This window comes from Ceraceosorus guamensis, assembly GCF_003144195.1.
Source record: "Ceraceosorus guamensis strain MCA 4658 unplaced genomic scaffold IE81scaffold_93, whole genome shotgun sequence".
Lineage (NCBI taxonomy): Eukaryota > Fungi > Basidiomycota > Exobasidiomycetes > Ceraceosorales > Ceraceosoraceae > Ceraceosorus > Ceraceosorus guamensis.
The window spans coordinates 28,964-55,669 of NW_020290088.1; the positions used below are offsets into that span (position 1 = coordinate 28,964).

At 57.2% G+C, this 26,706-nt stretch overlaps 5 protein-coding genes across 5 annotated transcripts; 3 read left to right on the top strand and 2 right to left on the bottom strand.

Annotated features, from left to right (window-relative positions):
* Positions 1-918: 918 nt before the first annotated feature.
* IE81DRAFT_257082 (hypothetical protein) lies at positions 919-3,233 on the bottom strand. The gene is made up of 2 exons (XM_025511363.1): positions 1,087-3,233; positions 919-963 (listed from the first exon to the last, which is right to left on the bottom strand). The coding sequence occupies exons 1-2, from the start codon at positions 3,063-3,065 to the stop codon at positions 933-935; spliced, it is 2,010 nt and encodes a 669-aa protein (XP_025366979.1). The 5' UTR covers positions 3,066-3,233; the 3' UTR covers positions 919-932.
* Positions 3,234-5,835: 2,602 nt separating this feature from the next.
* On the top strand, positions 5,836-8,093 carry IE81DRAFT_326152 (MFS general substrate transporter). The gene has a single exon (XM_025514742.1). The coding sequence runs from the start codon at positions 6,200-6,202 to the stop codon at positions 7,880-7,882; it is 1,683 nt and encodes a 560-aa protein (XP_025366980.1). The 5' UTR covers positions 5,836-6,199; the 3' UTR covers positions 7,883-8,093.
* Positions 8,094-8,756: 663 nt separating this feature from the next.
* Positions 8,757-14,567, bottom strand: IE81DRAFT_349832 (hypothetical protein; the record flags this gene model as incomplete). Its single annotated transcript, XM_025516449.1, has 2 exons — positions 8,757-13,361; positions 13,485-14,567. 2 exons carry the CDS (start codon positions 14,565-14,567, stop codon positions 8,757-8,759), a joined length of 5,688 nt encoding a protein of 1,895 aa, XP_025366981.1.
* A 2,267-nt stretch (positions 14,568-16,834) lies between these two features.
* IE81DRAFT_294290 (cytochrome P450) lies at positions 16,835-18,487 on the top strand (the record flags this gene model as incomplete). The annotated part of the gene is made up of 1 exon (XM_025512047.1): positions 16,835-18,487. The coding sequence occupies one exon, from the start codon at positions 16,835-16,837 to the stop codon at positions 18,485-18,487; it is 1,653 nt and encodes a 550-aa protein (XP_025366982.1).
* Positions 18,488-20,573: 2,086 nt separating this feature from the next.
* On the top strand, positions 20,574-24,860 carry IE81DRAFT_275824 (P-loop containing nucleoside triphosphate hydrolase protein; the record flags this gene model as incomplete). Its single annotated transcript, XM_025511462.1, has 3 exons — positions 20,574-23,065; positions 23,189-24,554; positions 24,582-24,860. Coding segments are annotated over 3 exons (4,137 nt in total), but the record flags the coding sequence as incomplete, so codon positions are not given.
* Between the last annotated feature and the right edge of the window lie 1,846 nt (positions 24,861-26,706).

Genomic DNA, 26,706 nt, shown 5'->3' on the forward strand with positions numbered 1-26,706 from the left:
ACTGTCGCTGCTGGTGCGTTTTGTATTTCGCGTTGCGATCATGACGAACGCGTCCGTGCGCGCTGCTGCGATGATCGCGCGCAAAACGGGCCTTGGTCCGTGTTCAACCAGCATTCGTGATCGGACGCTCGCTCCCACGCGGCATTACGCACGCCCGTGGACTTTTGTTGAAAACGCAGCACGCTCGCGCTCATCACGAATGCTGGTTGAAGGTTTCCTTCCAACGAGACCGCGAGGCCTCGCATTGCAGATGGAAGGGCTGGCTGGCTCGCGATTCGCGCGTGAGGCGTGAGCGAGCGCAGCGGATGACTCTCGAGCGAAGCGCATGGAAGTCGCGAGCAACGACTGTGAGTGTTGGCGTAGCGTGGCGAAATGCCGCGATAGCGATGCACATCGCCGTATCCCACCTCTACGTCACGTGCTCCTTTATTCTCTCACACCCGTCTTGACCTTGGGCACGACCTGCTCGCTCGCATTATTGCATCACTCGCTCAATCACACCAACTACATTCACGTCCAAGCCGCCCGCGCACGCGCAGACGCCTGAATTTGCAGAACGTAGCATCGTTGCATTGCCCGGCAGCAAAATTCAGATCGAGTAAACACATATCCATCTTGCAGTCCATGACCCAGTAATACACCTTCATTGTCTGCCCAGTGCCAGATTCGCACACTGGGCAGACGTCTGGATATGCAGAACGTAGCATCGTTGCATTGCCCGGCAGCAAAATTCAGAACGTGTCTACAACATGATCTAGGAGTCGAGGGACGGGTGCGCATTCGTTGGTACGAGTCAGGTGTGCGTGTGGAAAAAGAGGGGCACACTAGATCGAGCACGGGCGATCGAGCGTCAGCGCGAGCCGTGGATGGTGGCCGCAAGAGTGCATGGATGGATGAAATGTAGGTCCCATCTTGCTGCTGTGCCCGCTGCTCTAGTGATTGTATTCGGGCGCGTAGCCGTAGCTGTAGGCATGACCAAGAAGCACCAGAAAGAAACAAGAAGGTAAGCGGCGTGCGACTCCGAAAAAAAGCAAAAAGACACGGCGGGAGCGGGACGGCTTGGGTCCACCAGCTCTCAGCACTCACGCATTGCGCGCCTGAGAGATGCTGCCCAGTGCTGCGAGAATCCTGGGCGCGTCGAGTTTGTCCAAGCGCACATCGACGATAGACAAGACGTTGGGCGTGTCGCCGCTCGCCAAGCGTTGTAGAACGTCGTCAAAGTCAGCGACGGTCTCAACGATGTGCGAGCGGTGCTTGTCTTCGTGCGCGCCAAACGTGCGTACCAGATCCGCATATCTCCAGTCGACGATGCCGTTGTAATCGCGATGCGGACCGTGCAGCGCACGCTCAATAGTGTAGCCGGAATTATTGAGCACAAAGATGAGCGGCTTGAGATCCAGGCGGATGAAGGTGGAGATTTCTTGCGCCGTCATCTGGAGCGCTCCATCGCCTACGATGAGCACCACACGCGGTTCCTTGATGGCCGAAACTGCCTCTTGATCCTGCTGCGCCTGGGCCTGCCTGACGCGCGCATTGTAATCTTCCCTCGCTGCGACTGCTGCACCGACAGCCGCGCCGGTGGACCACCCGATGGAATTGTAGAGCATCTGCGATACCAAGTTGCAATTCTTTGATAGTCGGACATCTGTGATGCCGAAAGACGATGTTCCAGTATCCACGACGACAATGTCGTCCTGTTCAAAGAATTCGCCAAAACGAGGCCACATGTAGTTGTGCGTAAGCGGGGTGCGCTCCAGGGGCAACTTCAGACCATCGAGAGGAGGACGAGACAGAGCGAGCTTGGAAGAGACGGTGGCATCCTCAGAGTCAGAAATGAGGCGCGATGGCTTGCCTCCTCCCAAGGCAGTCGATGTTTTGCGAAGCAGCTCGGCTTGACTTGTCAGGTCGGCAATGATGGTTGCTAAATCCAAATTGTGAGCCGCGCGTGTCTGGGCGACATGCACATTCTGTGCGGGGAAAGTGACGCAATCAAGGTTGATGTCCAGCAGCCTCTCTGGCTCGATGTCGGCGGAGAATCCTCCTGTGTTGGTATCGGATCGTAGATGACCAATGCGGACGACGATGTCTGCTTGGTCTATCCGCTCCTTGATGTGTGGAAGTGTGCTGGCACCGACGAATGTTCCTCCAAACAGGGGTGATGTCTCGTCGATGAGACCTTTGCTGAGAGGAGCAGCGAACGTGGGGAGTCCAAGCGCGTTGACCAACTTCCGCGCGCGCTTCGTGTGGCCAAATCGCATCAGATTGACGTCCAAAATGACCACAGGATCTGCAGCCGTGGAAAGCACCCGGAGTATCTCGCCCACGCAGGCCTGGATCTGAGCCGAGCTTGGCGCGTGTGCTATGGCAAAGGCCTCCTCCTGGGGCGGCGTCGACGGAAGGCTGGCATTGGCTGACGTGGGGTAGTGCCACGCGTTCAAGGGAACAGCGAGGCGTTCACGGGGAATGAGCTCGAACACGACATCCGTGGGTATGTTGAGGTATGCCGGTCTCCTCTCTCTCAACGCCGTTCTCAGCACATGATCAATCTTGTCTGCGTCTGACCACGCATCGCCAGTGAGCTGCTCGTGCGCGCAGGAAATGGGTCTCGACATGTTCGAGAAGCTGTCGAAATCTCCGTTGGCGAAGCTGTGGTGGATGGGCAGCTTCTTGGCTACCTGTGCGCGTGGAGGAGAGCCAACGATGTGAAGCACGGGGAGGCGTTCCGCGTACGCACCACCGAGACCGTTCAGCGCGCTGAGCTCACCCACGCCCCAAGTGGTGACGACGGCTGCAAAACCGCACGAGCTTACGCGAGCGTATCCATCTGCGGCGTAGGCGGCGCCTAGCTCATTGGCGTTGCCCGCCCATTCCAGACCGCTATTGTCGTCGATGAGGTCGCAAATGCCGAATGTGAAATCTCCAGGACAGCCAAAGACGGTGCCGAGCCCAAGCTGACGCAGGCGATGCAGGAGAAAGTTGCCCACAAAGACGCTCGAAGGCCGATCGTCACGTGGCAGAGCCAGAGCTGTTGCTGTACTGACGGGTTTCTCGATTAGAGCTGGCATGACGCAAGATCGAATCGGAAGTCGTTAGATGCAGTTTGGCGAGATGAGCGAAGTGAGCCCGCGACAAGTACAAGATGGCAAAGAGACGCCTTGGCACGATGTGCTAGCAGACTCTCGTAGAGCAGTACGGAGTGTGGGCTGGCAAAGAGGGTAGAATAGCTCGAGGGGTGTATCAGCGCGGTCAGACGCAGGAGATGAATACATTCGTGTGCCTGTAGGCAGCCTGCTGGTCAGCCAAGCTATATATACTCTGGGCGTGCTGAGATGGGCTGACGATGTTTACGGGTCAATGACGGAGGACGGGGTCGACTGATCAATTTGACAGACGGTCGACGCGATGCGCCGTGTAGCGACCCGGACATCCACCACTACGCTCCGCGTCCGGTGGCCTGCCCTCTTCCTTGCAACGCATCGGCCTCCGTGCGTCGTGCAATGGCGGCAAGGAGCAAGGCGTTGCTGCTACCTCGGGGCCGAGGAAGAGGAGTCGACGCGAACGAGCATCGAGACATGACGGATGCTGAAGTCAGAGAGGCGGTGACGCGATGATGCGCGAAGGCGCAATGTCGAACTTGGCTGACGTAGCGGCGCAGTGGCTCGATGCGTGTGTCGATGCCGTCAAAAGGACAGAGGAGAGAGCTTCGAGCCGACGAGCAGGACTCAAATTTGCAAATCGCGAATCAGAAATCGCGGAAGATGCGCAATCACAGACAAGGGCGGGCAGAAAGGAGGACGGAGATGCGGCGAGCCAAACGCGGCACACGTGCGTGCGTGCGTACGCCCGCGCCCACGCCCGCGCCCGCCGAGACCTCCGCTTATCGCAATCTCGCATCGGTGTGTTGCACGCATCCTTCCAGCTTCGGATGGGTTGGGAGGCGGGGGCCGCCACATGTTTGCGCGCAGATATCACTCGCACCGCACATGGACGAGTCGCAGTACGTTGCCGTATACACACAAGAAGCGGTGCTGGCGCGAGAAATGATGAGTGTATTGAAGCAGGAGGTGTGAATGCCACGCAAGTCTCGAGTCAAGAGTCACGAGTACATGTAGCTCCTCAGGGGTTCGTGCATGGGGTGGTCACGTGACCAGTGGAAGATGTCGAGCGCTATAGGTGTGGGACAAGCAAAATCAAGCATCATGGATCAAGAATCCATCTGCCCATCGATCATCGCCTCTGGGTCGCGCGCGCATGGCTGGGCTTTGTGACAGCCGAGCGGGTTGCGCACATTGTTAGCGGGCCGCTATGCGATAGTGTGCACCATGGCAGACACTGGGCTCACTCGACTCAGGTCGTGCTCCCCGGTAACGAAGGAGAGATGACTGTCTACAAAGACGGCGCTCTTCGGCACGCGATGAGTGTCTTTCTGCCTGTTCCATTTCGTTTCGCAGGCCGTCGAAACTGAAGTTTGTGATTGGCGATCCAGTGAGCAGCTCGGCTTCTTCTCATGGCTGTTGTGTGACGAGGAGGAAAGCTCGCAACATCAGCGTCCGGCTCATCATAGCGCATGGCGTTGGCGCTAGCGGTTAGCGCTCAGCGAGGCCGACGCCGACGGCCAACTTGCGTTGGCGCGCGTCTGCACCCGCAACACTCGCGCGTAGCAGCAGCATTGATGTCGAAGGCCACGCAAACACGCGGTCTATGGGCAAAAAACGAAGAAATGCAGGTCGCGCTAGGCCCGCCGTTCTCTAAAACCCGATGCGATCACAAATCATGAATCATCACGTGAGCAAAGTCGAATTCGTGATTCGTGATTGAAGCTGTCGCGTGAGGCAACTGTGCATGCAGCAGCTAGCGAGCGTGCATGCTGTGTGCAGAACGCACATGCGCGATGAGTGACACTCACACTCGTCACTTTGATCCGCGATCCGCCACATCTCGCGCGGGAATAATTAAAGTTACGCTCAACTATTTCTTATCATCATGCGCGGGCATTTAAGCGAGTGGCCTCACTCAGCCAGGCTGAATGACAATCACGAATGAGCGCAGGACTAGCGTTTGCCCTCTGATTGCGACGACGAGCGATTCCGTAGATCGTCGTCACTGCGGGTCATCATCACCCTCACGAGTCACTCGATCGTGAATGGTGTGGTCATCCTTGGCAGGGTTGGGGTCACCTGCTGTGCCTAGCTGCCACAGCCACGGAGTTGACTGTGGGCCGAGCGCGTCCCACGTGATGCGTGCATGCATGCACGGTTGCTCGGATAGATGAAGAAGCAGCAGGATGGCATCGCATACCACACTGATGTCCGTCTGCAAGAAAGAAAGCCCGCCAGGCATGCAGGTCGTGAGGTCTGGTGAATGAATTACGACTGTTGTGCTGCAACCAAAGTTCACACTCCGAGCTCAGGAATTCAAACTTTGCAGAGGCCTCGCTGAAGAAGCGGCCGGCACGCTTAGGACTACGTTGCAGCTCACGAATGCGTAGATTGTTGTTGACTTATCGTCCGCTTTGGGAAAGCGCTTGGGACACATGTCAGGTCCACTGCGCTGACGCGCACGGACGCACGGACGCACATGCGCGGAGACGACACATCTCACTCACACTACTACCGCTGCGAGCTTGACGACAGACTAGCACGGAGATGGATGTCTACGTGACGACATGACCACACGTAAATCTCGCCTTTCGCCAGCCTGCCCTTGTGTTTGGCCTACCTTGTAATGTATTTTTCTTGCGATTGTGCCGGCGGAGCGTCCCGATCCGTGCACATGCTTCGGCTTCAGCTGATGTCTCCTCTCGCGCGCGTCTCCCTGCCCCACCCTCACCCATCATTCCCGCTTGACTTGTGCCTGGTTTCTCCGATGCTGCGAACGCGCCCACCTGGATTTGGCGAATGTCACAGCGCTAGCAAGGTCTCGAAGGACCAAGCGTCAAGACTTCGTCACTGCCATCGCCTAGTATAAGCACTGACCTCTCGCACTCCGTTGCGACAAGTTTATAAGAAGCACGGTCGCGAAGTGGAAACCTCCTTGAGCCACTCCATCAACTTCCCAATCTGCGGACGTCGCAAAAATCATCTACCTACACGCTTCGCCGAACCCTTGCCCCTGTGCACTTGTCGCCTACTCTTGCGTCAAGCTCGCGCTTCCTTTGGCCCCTGTATCCCCAGACAGAAGCTGATCAGCGCAAACAAAAATGAGTCAAGCCAGCGTAAACCTGACCCAGGAGGGTTCGACCAAGGCGGCATCGAACGCCGGCGCCGAGACTGCGCACGACTCGAACACCAACTCACAGGCATCATCCACATACCGCAACAAAGAGGGGTGGAATAACTCCACAGATGGAGATGTTACGCCACAGTCAAGCCAAGATGAAGTCCCCGCAGCAGTGGAACTCGCACCACTGCGCAAGTGGACGATACTGTTCCTCCTCTGCTTCAGTCAATTTTGGGACATTGTCAATGTCACTGCTCCAACCATTGGTCTCCCCGACATCGCCGCCGACCTCGACATGGGACCTTCACAAAGACCTTGGGTCGTGTCCGCCTACGCGCTTTCATTTGCCGGCCTCTTGTTGCTGTGTGGCCGCCTGTCCGACATGATCGGCGCCAAAATCACATTCTGCATCGGCTATTTTGTGCTTGGTATCGCTGCAATCGTCGCCGCAGTCGCACCCGACGCCATCGTTCACCTCGTCTTCCGTGCCATCCAAGGTATTGGTGCTGCGCTCACCATCCCTAGCGCCATGAGCCTCATCGCAGCTCACTTCCAGGGCAAATTGTTCACCGTCGCTTTCGGCATTTTTGCAGCGGCCGGATGTATCGGAAATGTGCTCGGCGTCATCATCGGAGGCGTCATCACCGCATATGTGCCATGGCAATGGATCTTCTACGTGACCGCCATTTGCGTCATTCCTGCCGGCATCGCCTCCATTTTCGTCCTTGTCCACGTACCTCCTCAGCAGAAGTTCACATGGGCAAGACTCGATGTCCCCGGGGTGACGACTGGCACCTTTGGCATCATTCTCCTCACCTTCGCCTTCGCTGGCGCCTCAACGTACGGCTGGGCTAGCGCCACGATCCTCGCGCCACTGCTCATCAGCATCGCGTTGCTGCTCTTCTTCGTTTGGGTTGAGCACAAGGTCAAGTATCCAGTCATTCCTCCATCGCTCTTCTCTCTGCAGTTCAGCGTGCTGGTTGGTGTGGCCTTTAGTCTGTACTTTTGGTTCAACAGTCTGGTCTACCAAACGTCCTACCTTTTCGAAAACGTCTTCCAATGGTCACCCATCCAGACTGCCGTACACTTTCTTCCACTCGGGTTCATGGGCCTCCTCGCATCATTCAGCAGCGGCTTCCTCATCAAATACGTCCCCGTGCGATACACGATGCCCGTATGCCAGCTGCTCATGGTTGCAGGAGCGCTGCTAATGTCCTTTGCGCGCGACTCGAGCGACTACGCCAGACTCATCGTGCCCGGCTTCCTGATCGGCAACCTGGGCATGGCCAGCTGCTTCGCCCCTGTCAACATCAGTCTCATGGAACTGTGCCCCAGCGGCATGGAAGGTGTTGTAGGCGCCATCTTCAACAGCGCTGTGCAAGTTGGCTCAGGCGTCGGCATCGCCATTCTAGCCTTGGCCAGCGACAGCATCCAGCCGAAATACATTACGCCGGAGAGGATCGCTGCCGCTGGCGGCGACACGGCGCTTGCTGAACGACAAGCCTTGGCCATCGGCATTGGGCAAAGCTACTACATCCTTGTTGCCTTTTCCGCTCTCCTCATCCTCCTCGTCCTCGCCACAACCACTTTTAGGCATCGCAAGCCCGAGACGAACGAGGATGTCGAGTCGCAAGAGAAGCGTCGCCCGGTTGCTGTCGCATAGAGTGTTATTCCGAGCTCCTCTTCTCTCACGGGTAGGATTTCGTAACCTATCAAGACCCTCCTCCGCATCATGTCTTCCAGCAGCTCGCAAATTTTCTCCTCACGATCATGTTTCGTTCATCTCAACCCTCTCTTCCCCCGCGGGCAGGTTATCGCTTGCTTGCCGGGGGTCAATACATATCCGGCTTCGTTCAATAGAATATACATACCTCGCACGCGCTATTAGCAAGTTTCGTTTGCGCGCCGTGCTATCCGTGTCTTGAGAAAAGGGTGTCTCTCACCCGCTTTTTGCGGCTGTCGCGTCTGGTCGACCTTGCTCTCCTGAACGGTGTGCTAGATCACTGACTTCCTGAGTCATGAGTCGGATAGCGAAGGGACGGGCGAAATGAATTAGTTGGTGGATGTCAAGCCGGGATACAGGCCTCATTTGAAGGGTAGGAGTGAAGCCATTGTCCAATCTGGCCTGAATCGTAGTAGTTGCGGGCCGTCTCGTGAACCTGTGCGTGGGAGTGAGATCACGTCGGACAACCGTAAGCGCGCGCGCACATCCAAGTGGAATCACGTCGAACCATCAGGGAGACAGACGACGGAGGACGATGATTGTAGACCCTTGCGGTCGATTGAGCCGCTCGCGAAATCGCGTTCTCTCGCGCTTCGAGAACGCACATGTGTCAACGCGTGCGAAGCAGATAGTTGGATGCAATTTTCATTAGGTACTATGGAGACAGGGGCTACAGAGAACGAGTGACAAGTCCAGTGGAGATCGAGGTGCGCGGGAAAGACCTACAGAGCTACGGGTCAAGGCGTGGATGGGTGGGTGAAAAAGGGGCTGAAGAAGGTGATACGGATGCAGCCGTAGTACAAGCTGTCCCCTTCTACTCTCGACGCAGCGTGTACACCTTCCTCACAGGTGCATCTGCGCTCGCGTCCACATCCATCGAGCTGGAGCTGGATTGCGGCTTCACTCGCCTAAAGTCGGGATAATGTGGTGCAGCAATGTCCACGCGTTGCCCGGCGGAGGCGGCGGTGCCGACTGCTTCAGTGGCCACAGGCCGCAATAGCTCTGGGCGGAAAGTCGTCACGGGATCCAGCACCGATGGTGAGGGCGAGCTGGAGCTTGCTCGTAGATTCATCTTTTTGAAATCGGGATAATGTGGTGCGGCAATGTCCACGCGTGGCTCAGCGGAGGCGGCGGTGCCGACTGCTCGAGTGGCAACAGGCCGCAACCGCTCTGGGCGAAAAGTCGTTGCGGGATTGAGCACCGATGGTGAGGGCGAGCTGGAGCTTGCTCGCAAATCCATCTTTCTGAAATCGGGATAATGTGGTGCGGCAATGTCTACGCGCGCGCCTGTGGTCGCACCGGGCGCTTGAGTAGCGGCAGGTCGCAACAGCTCGGGGCGAAAGGCCGAAGGGATGTGCTCAGCGGCCGGGCGCAGCGATGGCGACGTGCGCTGCTCGTGGAGCGCCTTCTCTGCCGCGTGTCGCATAGCGCGCTTCGGAATGGAGGCTCTTCCGGTGAACAAGCGCGACTGATGCTCTGCCTGGGCGAGCAGCATGTCTAGACCGGACACGAATGTCCAACGATCCGCCCATGCCGAAGTGCGCACAAGCTCTTGCAGCGTTGACCGCACGCCAGTGTAGGCCATGTCGATAGCGACGCCCTGCTCCAAGGTGGTGTCGCGCAGCTTGAGCAGGTCCGCAGGAAGGACAGTGGTGCCGGGCGGTGCGACGCCCTCTTCGTGAGGCAGCGCGCTGCCTTCCGGTGGCGTTGTAGAGACGACGACTCTTGGCGCATAGCATTGCGTCACCTCCTGCAGCGTCTCCACGAACAACACGTTCCACGTCAGCGGGCACGCATCGACCACGTTTCGGGCCGTCGCTCGTGTACGATTGTGCAGCAAGATGCGCTTCGCACCCGCACGGTGCAGTGCATAGATGGCGCCGCGCGCTGTGCCTCCTGCGCCTAGGACGAGCGCGTCGAATGAGCCAGGCGATAGGCGACCTTGTACCGCAGAGCTTATCGCGCGCCAGTCGGTGTTCTCGCCATACAGGCAGAGCCCGCCGCCAGCTGCATTCGGCGCCGCTGCAGGACGGGGCAAGATGGTGTTGATGGCCCCGATCGCCTCCGCTTCGGGGCTGATGGAGTGGCACAGCGCCATCATGGACACCTTGTGCGGGATCGTCACACTAGCTCCGCCAAAGTCCTTTGCCGCCAGCCGATTGAGCACCGCCTCGTCGGTAGCCTGGACCGATTCGCATCGAGCATACGCGTGGGCTGTGCCAAGCTGCTTGAAGACTGCGTTGTGAATAGCGGGGCTCAGGCTCTTGCTCACGGGATTGCCGAAGATGTGAAACTTTTTGCCCGGATTCATGCCGAGCAAGTGCAGACCTGTCTGGATCTGAGCATAGCTGAGCTGACCGGGTGCGGCTTGACCGAGCTTGGGGTGCGTGACGGGATTGAGCACGGGGTTGAGGATGCGACTCAGCTGGCCGGCCGGCGACATGTTGACCGCTAGTAGGGGCTTGTTGCCAGGCTTTAGGACCGCCTCTCTGAACTCCTTGAGCGCGTGGTTATCGTTCAGCGTCCTCGCCAGCCCAATCAGCTTGACGACGTCGCCATACTTTGATCCAAGGTGATACTTTTCCATCATGGGCGAAGCTTCGCCTCTGTGGCCCCACGGTAGCTCGCCTCGTGGATCGTGCCAGGAGGCGATGATACGGCTACAGCCTTTGGCCGCAAAGAGCTCTGACAGCTGCTGTTCCGCCAAACGCATCTCTACATCCACATAGTCGCAGCCGCTGCGAAGCGCAAGCAAGATCAGCCGTACGTATCCCGCCAAGTCGTCATCGGGATAATGCCCGCCCTGCGCGACGCTTCGGACAGTGTAGATGATTGGAAGATCGATGACGCTGCGCAAAAGCGCCACCTCGCGCGCCACATTGTCAACGCAGGTGGATGAGAGGCAGTCGACGCGTAGCTCAACGGCGTCTACACCTGCAGCGAGGTCGCACAGATCGGACAGGTGTGTAGAGACGCTCGGAGCATTGTACGACAGCATGTACGTCCTTCTTGCAAAGCTGAGAGGCCCAACGTGTCGGGGCTTTTGCTCGGTGATGATGCCAAAGAAGTTGGACACTTGATCCGCGAGCGGCAAGGCGCTGTTTGGCACGTCGATTGGGTTGCTGAACTCGTACGTGGAGCAGGCAGCAAAGTGAGGCTCACGTCGGCGAAAGACTTCCTCTGCCGCTTCGCCATAAGCAGGGCGGCCGGCAGTCTCGAGGAAGTTGAGAAGGTTGAACAAATGCCTTCTGATCCAGACGACTGGGCCCATGTTCGCTCCATATTCTTGCAACAGGGTACGAGCCTCGGGTGTCTCGACGATGCCGCCACCCAAAGAAAGAACGGCATTGTCGGCGTGCTCGATCAAAAGGGAGCGCAGAAGCTCTAGCTCGGCCCGACGGAAAGCCGGCCAACCGCGCTGCTGTACAAAGGTGGAAAGGTCGCCGTATCGCAACTCGAATTGCTCGTCGGCGTCGACCAGAGTGCGCCCCAGTTCCATGGCAGCGATCCGGCCAATATGCGTCTTGCCCGATCCGCGCATGCCAATCAACACAATGGTGGGTTTTGAGTCGGCGAGACTTGCCACGGCGCGACTGATGATCGGCGCCGCTTGATCGGGAACCGCTTTATCGGGAGTACCGCGCGACGGCACAAGGACATCGTCGGTCGCACCAACCTGAGCTCCCAGCGTGTCGCGCAGATTGTCGAACCACGTTGGCCATGTCTTGGCAGTGCAGTGACGATCCTCTAGGATACATCCCGTGGGCGACACAGCCCCAAGCAGGCTCAGAGCCATGGCCACGCGATGGTCGTCGTAGCAGTGAATGGAAGGGATTTGACCCGAGGCGTAGGTGGCTTTTTGCTCCAGCGAGCTAGGATAAATCTCGAGACCATCCTCATGCTCCACCGTCTTGACTCCAAATCGAGCCAATTCGTCCATCATCGCCTGGATCCTGTTGCATTCCTTGACTCGCTGATTGGAGATGCCGGTGATGCGCGTGCTGGTCTGTCCAGTCACGCCAGGCGTGGTTGCGCACGCGAAAAGTACCGCAGCGGTGAGGAAAGCATCGGTCAGAGGCTCCATGTCCACCGTGCCGAGTTGTCGGAGCGATGCGGGAGCACCTGGCGGGCCTCGAACGAGTGTAGCGTTGCTGGTCTGCTCCACGGTGCATCCCATGTCGCGCAAGAGCATGGCGAAGGCTGCATCGCCTTGTGCCGAGCTCGAGCCCAAAGTTGGAATGACACATTCCGTGCCCTGCAACGCTGCTAGGGCGAGCGGGTACGTCGCCGAGCTCGCATCGCTCTCGACGGCATACTCTGCGGGTGCGTGGTACGCGCCAAGCGGAATGCGGTAGAGATGCTGAAGCTCTCCGGAGGTGGTGCGGGCACGTTGCACGTGGATGCCAAAGTCCGCCATGAGGGCGATGGTGAGGTCGATGTACGACTGCGAAATGACGTGATCGCCGACGAGTTCCAGCGTCACGAATTGTTGACCTGCCGAACTAGGAGCGGCGAGCGGGGCACACATCAGCACGGCTGACACGTACTGAGAGCTGGTCTCGGCTGACAAGCTGATGTGTCCGTCGGTGCCTGTGGGAAAGAAGCCGCGAGCGGGAATGTCGAGGGGTAGGTGACCGGCGACCTTGGACGTGATTCCCGATCCTGCTGCGTTCAATGCTGTGACGAGATCGCCGATGGGACGCTTCTGCATGCGCTCGTTGCCTGTGAGGGTGGTGGACGAGGCTGAGGCGGTGGGTGCTGCAAGGAGACAAGCGGCTGTCAGGAAACGAGCAGCCGTGCCAGCGTTCTGCACGTAGAGTTCCTTGTCGGGGGCTGAAAGGAGACCTCCGTGGCCGTGCACGTGAACGCCATCGGTGTCGATTTCGATGTCGGCAGCGCGAAGCGAGCGCAACGAGTCGATCATGACGCGCGTATCATCCGAGTGCAGCAGGTTCCTGATGCGGCATCCGTGCGTCGAGGTGGAAAGGGCGGCGAGCAGCAGTACGCGATTGGAGATGCTCTTGCTGCCGGGCGGGACGATCTGCACGGCAGCTCGAGGAGCGGGTGCGGCGGGCTGCACCAAAGCAGCAGACGACATGGCAGAGGCAATGTCTGCATCCGAGACGCTCGAAGCGCGCTGCTCCAGCGTGGTGCCGAGAGAGTTGAGCAGAACGAGCTTCTTGATGGAACCAGCGTTCTTCTTGTCGATGGACATGCGTTCCAATAATTTGCTGATGGAGAGCTTGCCGGCGTTGGCGTGATGTGCAAAGTCTGAGATGGAGACTGGCAACCTGTACGCTTTGAGGCAGCTCGACAAGGCGCCCAATTCGCTGATGGAGAGATGATTTTGAGCCACAGCGATGCGCGCTTCGAGCATCATGCCCACAGCGATGGCCTCGCCGTGAAGCGCCTCGGGCAGCTGTGTGCGTGGGCGAGCGAGAGAGGGGTGAAAAGAGTCAGACACGAGATGCGATCGTGACGGCGTTACGAGCAGATGGAATCGTGAATACCCTACACGCGGCGTGACGTGCCACATGCTCACCAGTAGGCTCTCGAGAGCGTGACCGATCGAGTGTCCAAAGTTGACGAGATTGCGCAGTCCCGTCGTTTCGTGCGGATCGGCATTGACGATGGAGGATTTGATGTGGATCGAGGATGCGACGAAGCGTCGCAGCAGCTGCGCTCGTCGCGTGATGTCAGTCTCGTCGGCGCTCGAGTTCGAGTTGTTGCTGTCTGCAATGCGCATATCGTCAAAGGCTTGCCAGACATCGGACGCGGATGCGGCGATCTCGTGGAATAGGTCGGCATCGCGAATGGCGGCAGTTTTGATGACCTCTGCCATACCGTTGGCGATCTCGCGGGCAGGCAATGTAGCGAGGAATTGTGGAAAGACGTAAATGTGCTTGGCGGGGTGAAATGCGCCGATCATATTCTTTCCCAGCGGCGTATCCACCGCCACCTTGCCCCCGATGGAACTATCGACCATTGCGAGCAGCGTGGTGGGCACGTGGCACAGATGGACCGAGCGCATAAACGTCGCAGCTACGAAGCCGACTAGATCACCCACCACACCGCCGCCGATGGCGACGATGACTGTATCGCGCGTCAAGCCAGAGGCCAACATCCAGTCTTCCAGATCCTCCTTTGTCTTGCGCGTCTTGGTCGCCTCGCCGCTTGGCATGACGTAGGAGAGCAATTTGGCGTGCGGGTGCGGATGCGCACTGCCCGAAGCGGTCGCAGTCAGCGTGCTGCGGAAAGCCGCTTCGAGCGTGGAGAGATGCAGCTTCGCTACGTTTGTGTCGGTGACGAGCAAGTACGCGCTCGCAGGAAGTTGGCTGATCACAGAAGAGGCGATGTATTGCGAGGGCAGCGTGGTCGTGGTCGTGGTCGTGGTCGACATTGATTTTCCCATCACCGTGCCAATGTGCACTTTGGAATCCAAGCATTGCTGGAATGCGACGTCGATGTCGGTGTCGACGTCTTCAGCGGCTGCTACCGATGCCGGTGCCAGGACTCGAGCTTGCGCTTGCGCGGTGGCCTTTGCATCGCTCTGGCGCAGCCTTTGCAGTTTGGTAGGCCTGACATCGGTGATGAGCGGTTGTCTCTCTGCAACGGCGACTGGCATTTTGTGCTGTTGTGTTGCTGGTGAGTGCGGGGGAGGCGTGCGTCTGCAAGGATTCGCTCGTGAGTGTGGGTGTGAGCGCGAGCGCGAGTGTGAGTGTGCGGACGCAGAGATGGAACTATCCTATCACGTGTCCTGTGGAATCCGGGAACATGTCAGGTATGTATATCAAGGACCGTGTGAGGCAGGACATCATCGATGCGCTGAACATGGCATCACTTCTTATACCGATTGGGTGTGCGCGTGCGCCTGCGCGTGCGCGTGCGCGAGGGGGCAGCAGCGGGACCACGCCAGATCTAGATCCAGCTGCAGCACAGCTCCCTCCACCTTGCTTGACGCGAGTCCGACCGGGGTACTCGCTCAGCCATGTTGATTGGCAGCGCAGCATGTCGGAGAGAGAGAGCGAGAGAGAGAGAGAGAAAGAGAGAGATGTGTTGCGGTCCGCTGCACGCACGAGACCCAGCGCGAGTGCGTGCGTGGAGTGCGTGAGTGGATAATCACGCCAAGTAGGCAGGCGCGCGCTTTGACACGGAGATGATGGTGTTTCACTTGGACCCGCGGCGTGACTGCTTAATTGCATGATGGATGTGACAGTCACGAGTGAGTCAAAAGCAGCATCATATATATCTGGATGTGCGCTATTCTGCACGCATGCAGGCACGCGTCCGTCACGTGCAGCGCACTCGAGACTCGCGACGCGCACGCTGTTCTTGATTACGCGCAAGACGGGAGGGGAGGGGCGCGCCGGCGGTGATGATGGCAAGCATCCCAATCGTGAATTGCTTTGCTGCGTTGCCGCAGTGGAGTACGCTGTGTGTTGATGCCGCCGTCAGTCGAGCTGCAGATTCACAAGAGTTCGGCAACCATGATCTCCGCGCGAGTGCCAGCGAGCATCGAGTGGGAGCACATATGAATTCCAGTCAAGGATGTTTGCGCCAGCGGAACTCGAGGTGTGTGATGTAAATAATCGTAGTTTGCAAACCCGGCGTTTTGGCGCGCGTGCATAATCTCGAATGGCGGCGGAGCAGGTTGCGGCAGGATTTTCAAAGCGTGGCGCAGCAGATGAATTACGAAACAAAATCATTGTTATCTCTCGCGAGTAAGAGATAACAAAGTGAATCAAGAATTGCGCCGGCCACGATCACGCTGCAGCCCGCCGCTCCGAGGCGCGCACATGCACTATACGTGCAGCATGCATCGCGTCAATTCTTCTCTCGAGCCATGCAGCAGCCGCATGACCACACGCGCTCCGCGCTCGCCGCGTGCAAGGAATTGGGAATCTTGAATGTGAATGTGAATGCCCGCACGCGCGCGCACGCGCTCTCACGACTTTTTCAGGAACGCGCGCGTGCGTGTCGAGAATTTGCGCGAATGAATTTCCCCCTCCGTCGTCATCAACGCCCACAACGACACGCGTCCGCAACCACCACCGTCTCGATTCGCGCATCTCCCGCACACTTATCTTCCCGGTCGGCGCTTGTGATGCAAGGCCATGATTCTCGGAACGCGAGCCTGCACGGAGTGAGGGGCGGGGGCCAACGCCGACGTGTGGCGCTTGCGCCATTCGAGCGCCCGCGACTGCGACTGCGGCAGTGGTGTGACGTGATGTGATGGATCCGGAATCGGAGTGTGTTGCGACATTGCTAGCCCGCGCTCGCCGCTGCATCTCCAACGCCCGCACGCAAGCAAGCAAGCAAGCAAGCATCCTCACCCCCGTTGTTGGCGCGCGCATCCCCATTCCCGTTGTTCGCGCGCGCGCCCATCTATAGCACACTCGACGTGACGTCCGCGGCCCCAGCCCCCCGTCGTCAGGTTGCCCCAAGCCGTGCGCAACGGCACTCGATCCAGTCCGCCGGTCGATGCGGTTCGAGCGGTCTCGCCCGCGGGCCCACACGCGCGAAGCCAGCTGCCGTCGACGACATGGCTCCGTACATATATAGACACGTGCTGATGCTTACCGGTGCGGTAGTCCCACTAATGCTCGTGTCTTTGACAGCTCATCCCTTCACACGTCTCACGTAAGGTGCCAGTATCTTGCCGTCGCGCCCTTCAGCACCAATACGCAGTCTTCATAGGTAGCTCCCCCGAGCCCACCCCCCCGCGCCGGATCTCCCCAGCAAAACGTTCTCGCCACAATGTCTAGCGCAACAGCGGTGTTCCATGCCGCTGCAGCCGTTGCTGCACCTTCAGCCTTGCACCCTTTTGCCAACGGCAACTTGTCGTACGCGCCCGACACATCCGACGCCGAGCCGCTTAGCCTTCCACTACCCATGTGGGCCGCAGTTGCCCTCGTCGGCGCTACCATCTTGATCGCCTCGCAGTCCGCATTCAAGAGTCGAGGCAGCTTGCCTGCTGCGCCAGGACCTAACCGCACCCCCTTCTTCGGCAACGCTTTGCAAATCGACAATAAGCACCCCGTCGTGCAATTCAAAGATTGGGCTACCCAGTACGGCCCTGTCATGTCGCTCCGCGTATTTAGTCAAGATATTGTAGTCATAAATTCCGATCAGGCGGCAAAAGACCTGCTAGACGCCAAGGGTTCCATCTACAGCTCGCGCGCGCCGCCTTACTTTGGCTACAATCTCATGTCCAAGAGCAAACGCATGGTCTTTCATCCGTACGGTGATGAGTGGCGCAAGGCGCGCAAGATCATGCACCGCCTCCTAGCGCCCACAGCGATGTCCACGCAAGGCACATCGCAGGAGCTAGAATCTCGCCAGATGCTCAAAGAGCTCATGGACGGTGGGTCGCCCAAACAGATCCTCGCTTCCAAGGAACGCGGCGTGTCCAACACGTGGCACTTTTTCGACAGTTTCAAGCGCTTCAGCTCATCCAGTATCATGACGCTCTGCTACGGTCATCGCTTCGTCAGCTCTTGCGACCCCACGATCGTAGAGATCTTCGAGGCGATGGACACGCTATCCCTCAAATGTCAACCGGGCGCGTACCTGGTCGATGCGCTACCCATCCTGCGCAAATTGCCCACCGCTCTGCAGCCTTGGGTGAGAGAGGCGAAAGAGCTCCACGAACAAGAGTGGAAGACGTGGGGCAGATTGTTAGACCGATGCAAGAAGGAGGTCATGGATGGCACAGCTCGCGAGTGCTTCATCGGCGATCTTTTGCGCGAAGGGGCAGCGCTCGAAACGGAGAAGGAGAGACAAGAGGCGCAATTGACGGATCTCGACATTGGGTATGCGGCTTGTGCTCTGCTCGAGGCTGGCTCGGACACTACAGCCAGCACAATCGCGAGCGCGTGCCTGGCAATGATTCTACATCCCAACGTACTTGCCAAGGCCCACGCCGAGCTGGATCGCGTGGTCGGTTCGGATCGCTTGCCAGCGCTAGAAGATGAGGAGCATCTGCCGTACGTACGGGCATGCATTAAGGAGACGCTCCGATGGAGACCTCCAACCGTCATGGGTGTTCCCCACGCGGTCGTGCAGGACGACGTCTACAACGGCTTCCATATACCCAAAGACGCCATGATCATCGACAACATCTACGCCATGTCGCATGATCCCAAGCGTTTCGCCAATCCAGAAGTGTATGACCCGGAGCGTTTCCATCTCTCGCACCCGGGCACGGCGGCCGAGTATGCAGGAAAACGCAACGTCAAGGAGAGGGACCATTTCGCCTACGGCCATGGGCGGCGCATTTGCGCAGGCATTCACATGGCTGAAAAGAGTCTGTACATGGCCATCACCCGCATCCTCTGGGCCTTTGATATTGCCCGTGCAGACGGAGCAGACGAGATTCGCGCGGACCCGCACGATGAACGTTACACCGACGGCTTTGTCAGCTTTCCGAACCACTTTGGGGCCAAGTTTACCATTCGCGACGACACCCGGAGGGCAACGATAGAGAACGAGTTCAAGAACGCCATTGTCACGTGGGAGAGCGAAGGTCTCGAGGCGGTCTCTTAGAGCGCGCGCGCGAGATGACTCGAGATGGTGGGGGGTCCGCGCGCTGTCACTTTCTCGAGTCGCGCGACTCTCTCATCGTGCCGCTTAGCAGCTCGCCCTCGTGTACCGGTACCGCGAGTCGAGGCTTCCTTCCCATCCTAATTAGATGTTCTTTTCCGTGCGCCGTGTTGTTCCTCGTGTCGCTTCTCTCACCACTGTGACACCATCGCTGGTAGCTCTATCACCACGAAACTGACCTTTGTAATTCACGTATACAGATAGTCTTGTAGCCAAGCGGCTAGCCGCGCCCACGCCCACACGATCAGCCGAGCGACCTAAAAGCCGTAATTGATGATAAACATTGACGGAGCGAGGTGTCCAAATCGCAGTGGAAGGAATGGAGTCAAGCCCCGGAGCGACAGGAGAAAGGTGATGGGGATGCACAGAGCGAGGTGACAGTGTAGATCGTAATGGAGAGGGTTGTCTCGAAGAGAACCGAGGTCTCGGCTGATTTCAGTTCCTGACGATGGGCGCCAAGGCTTCCATAATTTTAACGCGGTCAGAGCAGCGTCGAGATGTTGTGAAGGCTTCCACATTCAACTTTGGTTTAGACAGAGCAAACGCGCGCGAATGTTGGCATTTCCTGAGTTGAGTGAAGCGAGTTCGGCGTGAACCGCGACCGCGACCGCAAGAATGAAATTCTATTGGTATAAGCTGAGGATTTTGCGCTGTAAACTAGACCGCAGCGCGTCTGGACATCCGCAAACCTAATGGTATAAGTTGAGGATTTTTCGCCGTAAACAAGCGCGCGCCCCGCCAAAAGACGCGTGTCCGGAGGTCCGCGGAGCTGATTTTGAAGATTTTACGTCGTAAAAGTGCGCTGCCAGATTTCTGCCATACGCGCCATATGCTGCCATACGCGCGCCATACGGGCGCTCTCGGCCGGTAGCGCGTGTCATAGCCAGACAGAGGCGCGCGCGCACCAGGCATAATTTATCTGCCATGCCTTGTCTGTGCGGCAGCAGTCACACCTACCGCTCACATTCACTTTGTTGTCCCTGGCACCGACACTTTGACATGCTGGTGTGCGGCAAGCACGCTACCAAATGAGATGCCAATTACACCGTCAGGAAGCTGTGATAGGGGCATTTTGTGTGGTGCAATTTACTTCTTCAGAGGGTCCATCAGTGGGCAGAGAACATGCGCACAAACCAAAAGTGCTGCGCGTGAACTTCCCACCAAACCAGTGCGCTGGCACCGACACTTTGAGGGCCCACTGTCCAGGCCATTATTGTCCAATTGCCTTGTTCAGATGCTCACTTGGTAGCTTTGATAGGGGCATTTGCCGTAGTCAAGTCTGTTGTGCCAGAACAAGGGCTGGTGAGCGGTGACAAGCGCTCAAAGATAGGCATGTGCAAGGACAACAGGCGGGTCAGCCTTGTTGTGCGGGCGTGGCTGCACCACTATACGCGCGCTCTGTGCTTCAGCAGTGACGCGTGCCGCTCACAGCCCCTCATTGTCCCTGACACCGACACTTTGACCTGCTGTTGTATGGTGAGCACGCTGCAAAACAACCAACAAACTGCACTGTCAGGAAGCTGTGATAGGGGCATTTTGTGTAGTCAAAGCAGATCTGCCAGAACAAGCACCTGCAAGCGGTAACAAGATTTCAAAGATGAGCCTGTGCAAGGACAATGAGCGCGTCAGTCTTGTTGTGCGGGTGTGGCTGCACCACTGTACGCGTCAAGACCTCTTGTCTATCCCCACATACAAGGCACTGTCTTCTTACACGTAGCAAAGGATCTTCTTTGCGCCAGTGACACTCGTCTTACCAAGCATGCAAGCTATGCTTGGCTACCTGTGCATCAACAAGGCAAGTACTGCTCATGATGGGCGCACAGCTTGCTCTGTTGCACGCTCCAAAGGTATAAAGATGGGACTTGAGATGCTCTCAGGTCCAACTCTCCTTGTCAATCACTCACTCGATCACTCAGTACTCAGCACACAACAGCATCTCTTGCCCAAACCCACCTCCCCCTCGACAAACCTCAACATGTCCACTGCAACTGTTCCCACCACTGAGCAGCGCGCTGAAGCGCTTGCTCTCCAATACCTATATCTCCCTCAGTGGCAGGTCATTGCTTGCCTGCACTGCGCAAGCTGCGTGCGCCCAGGTAAGGAAGCCATTACTCGACACCTGTACAAGCACAGCGTGTGTAAGCCAGAACTGACAGTGCTTGTCAACCTGCTGGATGATTACGAGGTGCTTGGCCCTCAAGCGCCACGCACAGAGTGGCCCACAGCTGTCATCAAAGAGCTTGCTGTCCATGACGGCTACCAGTGTACCTTTGGATGCACAGATGCCTTTAGGACACTTGACAAGGTCAAGCTGCACATTGCTCATGCGCACTCATCAGAGTCAGCCAGATCTGCTGATGCGCCGCTTTGGAGACGGTGCACGGTGCAGACTTTTTACTCTGACAAACAAGCAGTGCGCTACTTTGCTGTAGCGCTGCCTCCCACGCCTGGTCCCACTCAGTCGCAACATGTGCCTCTGGCTGAGGAGGCCTTCTTTGATGCGCTCCAAGCAGACAAGCAGGAGGCTGAGCGTGATGCGCAAGAGCACGCCCAGCGCATTCATGGCTTTGGTGCACACCACTCTGGTGCGGTGCCATGGCTACAAAACACTGGCATTGAGAAGCATGTGTGTGGTCTCCACAAGCAGGAGATCCAAGCTTCCTTTGCGCTTCCAACCAGCAAGACTGAAGCGCAGCTGGAGCGCATCCTAGTTGCCCTGGAGTGGGTGCTGCGTGACACGCACACTCAGTGCATCAGCGAGTGGTCCTCCAAACTGACTTGGCAGCGCAAGCTAGCGCTCAGTCACTTCCGCACGGTGGAAGTTGCTGGCACTGTCCACCGTGCTTGGGATCCAATCAAGATGCCAGACACGCTCACAGACTACATCAGACACTGGAAGCAGCTCATTGCGTACTACTTCCGCATTGTGCATGAGGGAAAGGTGCACTTCAGCGCTGGCAGTGGAGAGCACACGACACCAGATGAGCTGGTTCAGGCCACAGATGAGCAGCGCTTTGCATGGGATCTGGTCTTGGAAGAGAGCAAGAACACTCCTATTGCATCCTTTCTCTCGGACGCAGTGCACTCTTTCTGCATGACGCTCATCCAGCATCACACTGGTACGCGCCCCTTTGCCTCTCCACTACTCAGCTTTGTGGCCATGCACGCCATTGAGGTCAAGACAGGGGCGTGGAAGTCAGCAGGCGTGTTCAGCAGCTTTCTCTCTGGATTGATTTGGGTGGCGCAGCTCATGATCTTCCGAGAAGCAATCTCTGGTGATGCAGAAGACGAGAAGGTCCTGGACACCATCAACGCCAACGTCAGTGCATACATGCAGCCAGACAAGGAGACAGTCTTTGGTGAGGTGCTTCACTGGCGCTCACTGTGCTTCGAGGTAGCACGGCATGAGATTGGCCCACAGCAAGCCTACTGGGATGAAGACAAGCAGGGGCTCACGTACAAGAGCATCCACCTCAAGCTCACGGATGTTGGGCTCATCTTTAAGCATCAGATGGGTCGAGCAAGACAGCTGCTTTCTGCTGATTTGCTGTTTGGCAGCAATGGTCCTGCGCAGGTGCAGGCCTCTATGCTGAAGGACAGCCTAGACCGGCGTGATGTTGGCTGGTTCTTTGCCAAGCATGAGGAGAATGCAACACTTCTTGGTGGCGCACATCTGACGTTGGTCCAGGCCATCAAGCGCACACCTGCACTGCAGGCAGTGTATCTGGACAAGTCTGCTGCGCTGTACAAGTGGAGCGCAAATGCCGTGCAGCTTTATCAAGAGCATGCACACCGCTTCCTCAGCTCACTGGCGGTGCTCATCCACATGACTTCTGGTCAGCCGCTGCGTGAACCAGAGCTGTTCTCTATTCAGTGGCGCAACACACAGCAGAAGCGCAACATTGGCATCAAGGATGGACGTGTGATGATCCATACGTGGTACCACAAGGGCCAGCAGCAGACGGGCATGCACAAGCACAATGTGCGCTTCTTGCACGCAGAGGTTGGCAATCTACTCGTCAACTACTTGGTCTACGTGGCGCCCTTCCTGGAGACTCTGTTGCGCACCAGTCAGCCCAAGGCGCTTGTGTCCGAGTATCTCTGGGTCAAGCAGAATGTCATCTGGAAGGAGAACAGTCTATCTCAGGCCATGGTGGCAGCGTGCGTCAGTGCTGGTGCGCCAACTCTGCGCATTGCCAGCTGGAGGCAGATCACCGTGAGCATGGTCAAGGTCTTGATCTCAGATGTCGACCGCCGCTACTTTGATATTTCAGAGCATGACCAAGAGGATGAGGAGCTCGATGAAGAGGCGCGTGCAATGCACTGGCAGGCTAATCACTCGTCACGCACCGCCAACCGCCAGTATGCCAACATGCATGGTGCTGGTCTTGGTCGCACGTATGATGGGCTCATCCAGCGTGGTCTGCAGGCGTCTGTTGCCTGGCACGTGCTCTGGAAGCTGGATCAAGTGCTTGCTCAGCCAGGTTCAAAGCGCAGCGCAGATGATGCTGACTTGGAAGAGTGCAGCCATGCCCTGAAGCGCATGGCTGATGGACAGGTGCCGGTCAAGCGCAAGGTGTGGTCAGCAAGCGCGCTCTTGGTGCAGTCTAGAGAGCTCTTTAAGAGCAAGTCCTTTGGCTGGAGATCAGGTGCGCAGCGCCAAGCACTGGAGGCAGTTTGCTCGACACAAGAGCAGATCATTGCAGTCTTGCCAACAGGCGCTGGAAAGAGCCTGCTCTTCATGCTTCCATCTACCTTTCCAGGCGCTGGCATCACCGTGGTGGTGCTGCCCTTTGTTGCGCTCAGGATCAACATGCTGCAGCGCGTGCAGGAGCTGGGTCTCAAGTATGCAGTGTGGAGCGCAGCAACCCCAGAGGTTGAGGCGCCACTGGTCTTTGTCATGGCAGAAGCAGCAGCCACTGATGCCTTCCGCATGTACCTGGCCATGCTGGACGCTCAGAAGAGGCTGGACAGGATTGTCTTGGATGAAGCGCATCTCACCGTCACTGCCAGCAGCTACCGTACCAAGATGCAGGAGCTGTCTCTGCTGCGCTCCTACAAGACGCAGTTTGTCTACCTCACTGCCACGCTGCCGCCGTCCATGCAAAAGATGTTTGAAGAGCGGCATCACCTCAGCAAGCCCAAAGTCATACGCGCACCAAGCAACCGTCCAAATGTTGCCTATGCAGTCACTCAGCTCAAGGCTGGTGCGCACTTGGTTACAGAGGTAGCTGCGCGGGCCAAGCATGCATGGAACACAGAGTCCAGCTTTGACGGCAACAAGGACAAGATCATCATCTTTGTGCGGGATCTCAGCACAGCAGAGGAGTTGTCGCAGAGACTTGGCTGTCCTCAGTACACGGCGGGCGCAGCAAACAGGGCAGAGGACAAGGCATCAATCTTGCACAACTGGCTCAGCTCTGCAGCGCAACCGTTCATGGTCGCCACCTCTGCCCTTGGCACTGGCTTTGACTACGCTCATGTGCGCATAGTCATTCATGCAGGAGAGCCGTACTCTCTCATTGACTTTGCGCAAGAGTCAGGGCGCGCTGGGCGGGATCTCAAGCCAGCGTACTCTCTGGTCATTCTGCCCTCTGAATGGCGCGCGTGGTCCAATCTTTCCAGCGTCAGCAAAGACAAGCAGGTGCTTTACCGCTACCTGGAAGGCAAGGAGTGCCACCGCAGTGCGCTCTCATCCTACATGGATGAAGTGGCCCTCTCCTGTCAAACTGGGACAGATGCGCCGTGTGACGTATGCCTGGGCAGCTTGACACAGCATCATGCCTCAACAAGCTCCTCTTCTGCCGCGCCAAGCACCATGAGCCACACAGGTGCTGCCAACATAGCCGCAAGCAGAAAGAAGATGCATCAAGATCTGGAGCGGTACGAGGACAACTTGCTTGCGGTGGCTGGGAGCTGCGTCATGTGCCGTGCAACTGGCAATGACTCCAATCATCAGACGCACCAGTGCCCCATCTACTTTGAGGACTTTAAGGCTGCTAGAGATCAGGTAACAGGCAGCTGAAGGCGTCTCAAGATTGCACCGTATCACGCCTGCTTCTGGTGCTACAATCCGCAGGCAATCTGCAAGCGCGCGTGTGGTCAGGAAGCAGCTGCATGCCGCTTCAAAGATGTGGTGCTGCCTATCTGCTTTGCAGTCTTTGCTAGTGGACGTCGAGGCAAGTGGTTGAAAGAGAAGACTAAGCGCAGCTTCAAATCTGCTGCAGAGTTTCTTGTCTGGTGCGGCACCTCTTGCCGCTTTGGCGGAGACAAGGCAATTGAAGGGGTCCAGCTGGCCGCTGCAGCTCTGGAAGAATGGTGTGAACTGGAGCGCATGTAAATGTTCATGTGTTCACGCAGAAACTTGTTGGTTGACGTGTGTGTGCAGTCAAAAGTTGTCAGATTGTTTGGTCCTTTGTCTGAATGTGACGCACTCAGCAGCCACTAGCACCACTTGCTACTGCGCTGACGGTGACCATGGTTGCAGGTGACGCAGATACTGGCTGGCTGGCTGACGACTGCGCAAGTCAAGCTTGGTGAAGGTATATGAGACTTAGTTTTATAGGCTGATTTTAAGTCTGTTTTGCCTCAGTGGTAAGGAGTTGAACTTGGTAATTATTGTCGGCCTGGGCCCAAGGCTCGGCGGTGAGACCTGGGTTCGACCCCCGCTGGGGTCAAAAAAGTGACTTGCCCCCGCTGAGCGGGGACAGCGCAGGTGGCGTGCTTGGTGCCATACCAGTTGGAATAAGCATCTGGCGGAGGGGCTGGGGAGCCGCGCAAGCGGACGGCATTGGCTTGCGCCTTGTCGCACACCCCGGACACTGTAGATGTCCAACGGTTTACTGGTCTACACGTCAAGAGTCACCTGCACTGTCTCTGCTCAAAGGGGCACACAGTGGGATGGGTGGTGCGACTAACCCAGGCTTGAGAGGACGCTCTCGAGTCTGGGTGAAAGTGCTGCTTGGACCGTCTGGGGTGCGACTAACCCAGGCTTGAGAGGACGCTCTTGAGTCTGGGTGAAAGCGCCGCTTGGACCAAGAAATGGACGGCGGTCACCGTCACCATTTTCTTGAAAAAAAAAGCGGCCTTACCGGGGGTTGAACCCAGGTCTCAGGCCAAAATTTTTGGTGGTAGTGGTCGGCGACCGTTGCTGGTGACAATGTTTGACCAAAAACCAAAGTTGACTGTAACGCTTCAAAATGACTACCTGCAGCGTCGGAAATGCGTTTACGCACCAAAAATGAAACTTGTTCAGATTGCCTCAAAACATATGCGTGTGAAGATGGATTTTCAATCTGACCACTTTTAGGGGACCACGTACGTCGACCGACTTGTCTCGCACCAAAAACCAAATTTGCTCAGGATGCCTCAAAACTTATGTCTGTGAAGCCAAATTTGTAATCGGACCACTTTTGGCCAACTCGACATGTCAACTGCCCATTGGCACCAAAAACCAACTTGCGCAAAATGGCTCAAAACAAGAAGCGGGTATAATGGTTTTCTTTCTGGGTTATCTACCGGCAGTTTTGTCTCAGTTGGAAGGCGTTCAACTCTTGTTAATCGCTGCTGAAAAGCAGGGAGACCTGGGTTCAAATCCCGTGAGCACCAAATTGCCAAACCAGTTGGAACAAGCATCTGACGGAGGGCTGGGGACCCGCGCAAGCGGACGGCATTGGCTTGCAACATGTTGCACACCTCAGTCACCGTAGGTGCCCAATGGTTTTGCTAATTGTTGTTACAAGTAACTTTTGCTGCGGTGGCTGATTTGTTGGCTGCGCAAGCCTAAATGTGGAGGTGCAGCGCCTGCTTGGAACGGAGTCAAAGTGGCAATAACCATTACGCCAACGCAATGCTGGTTCAGCCCCTCGTAAGGAACAGTTATAAGCAGCATCCTTCTTACGACAATCACCCCCCCACCTTTGCGGTCATCACCTCATCCACACACGGCTCCCGCTACACGCAAAAGTCTGATCAATTTTGGCTGGGAGGGCTCGACAATCAGCAACTTCACTTTGGACGGTGTCTAGTATGTCAATAGACACCAGTGAAGCTATACATGGAGTCACTGACGCTCACCAAGCCCTTTTGACTCAGATCACACGGTGCGATTTTGTCGGTGCACGGTGTCAAACAACTGTACCACCAAACTTGCCGATCTGCTC

Coding starts and splice junctions, on each gene's coding strand:
- IE81DRAFT_257082 (XM_025511363.1), bottom strand. CDS start 3,065: ATGCCAGCTCTAATCGAGAAACCCGTCAGTACAGCAACAGCTCTGGCT. Junction 964..1,086: donor ATCTCTCAGGCGCGCAATGC/GTGAGTGCTGAG, acceptor TCATGCCTACAG/CTACGGCTACGCGCCCGAAT.
- IE81DRAFT_326152 (XM_025514742.1), top strand. CDS start 6,200: ATGAGTCAAGCCAGCGTAAACCTGACCCAGGAGGGTTCGACCAAGGCG.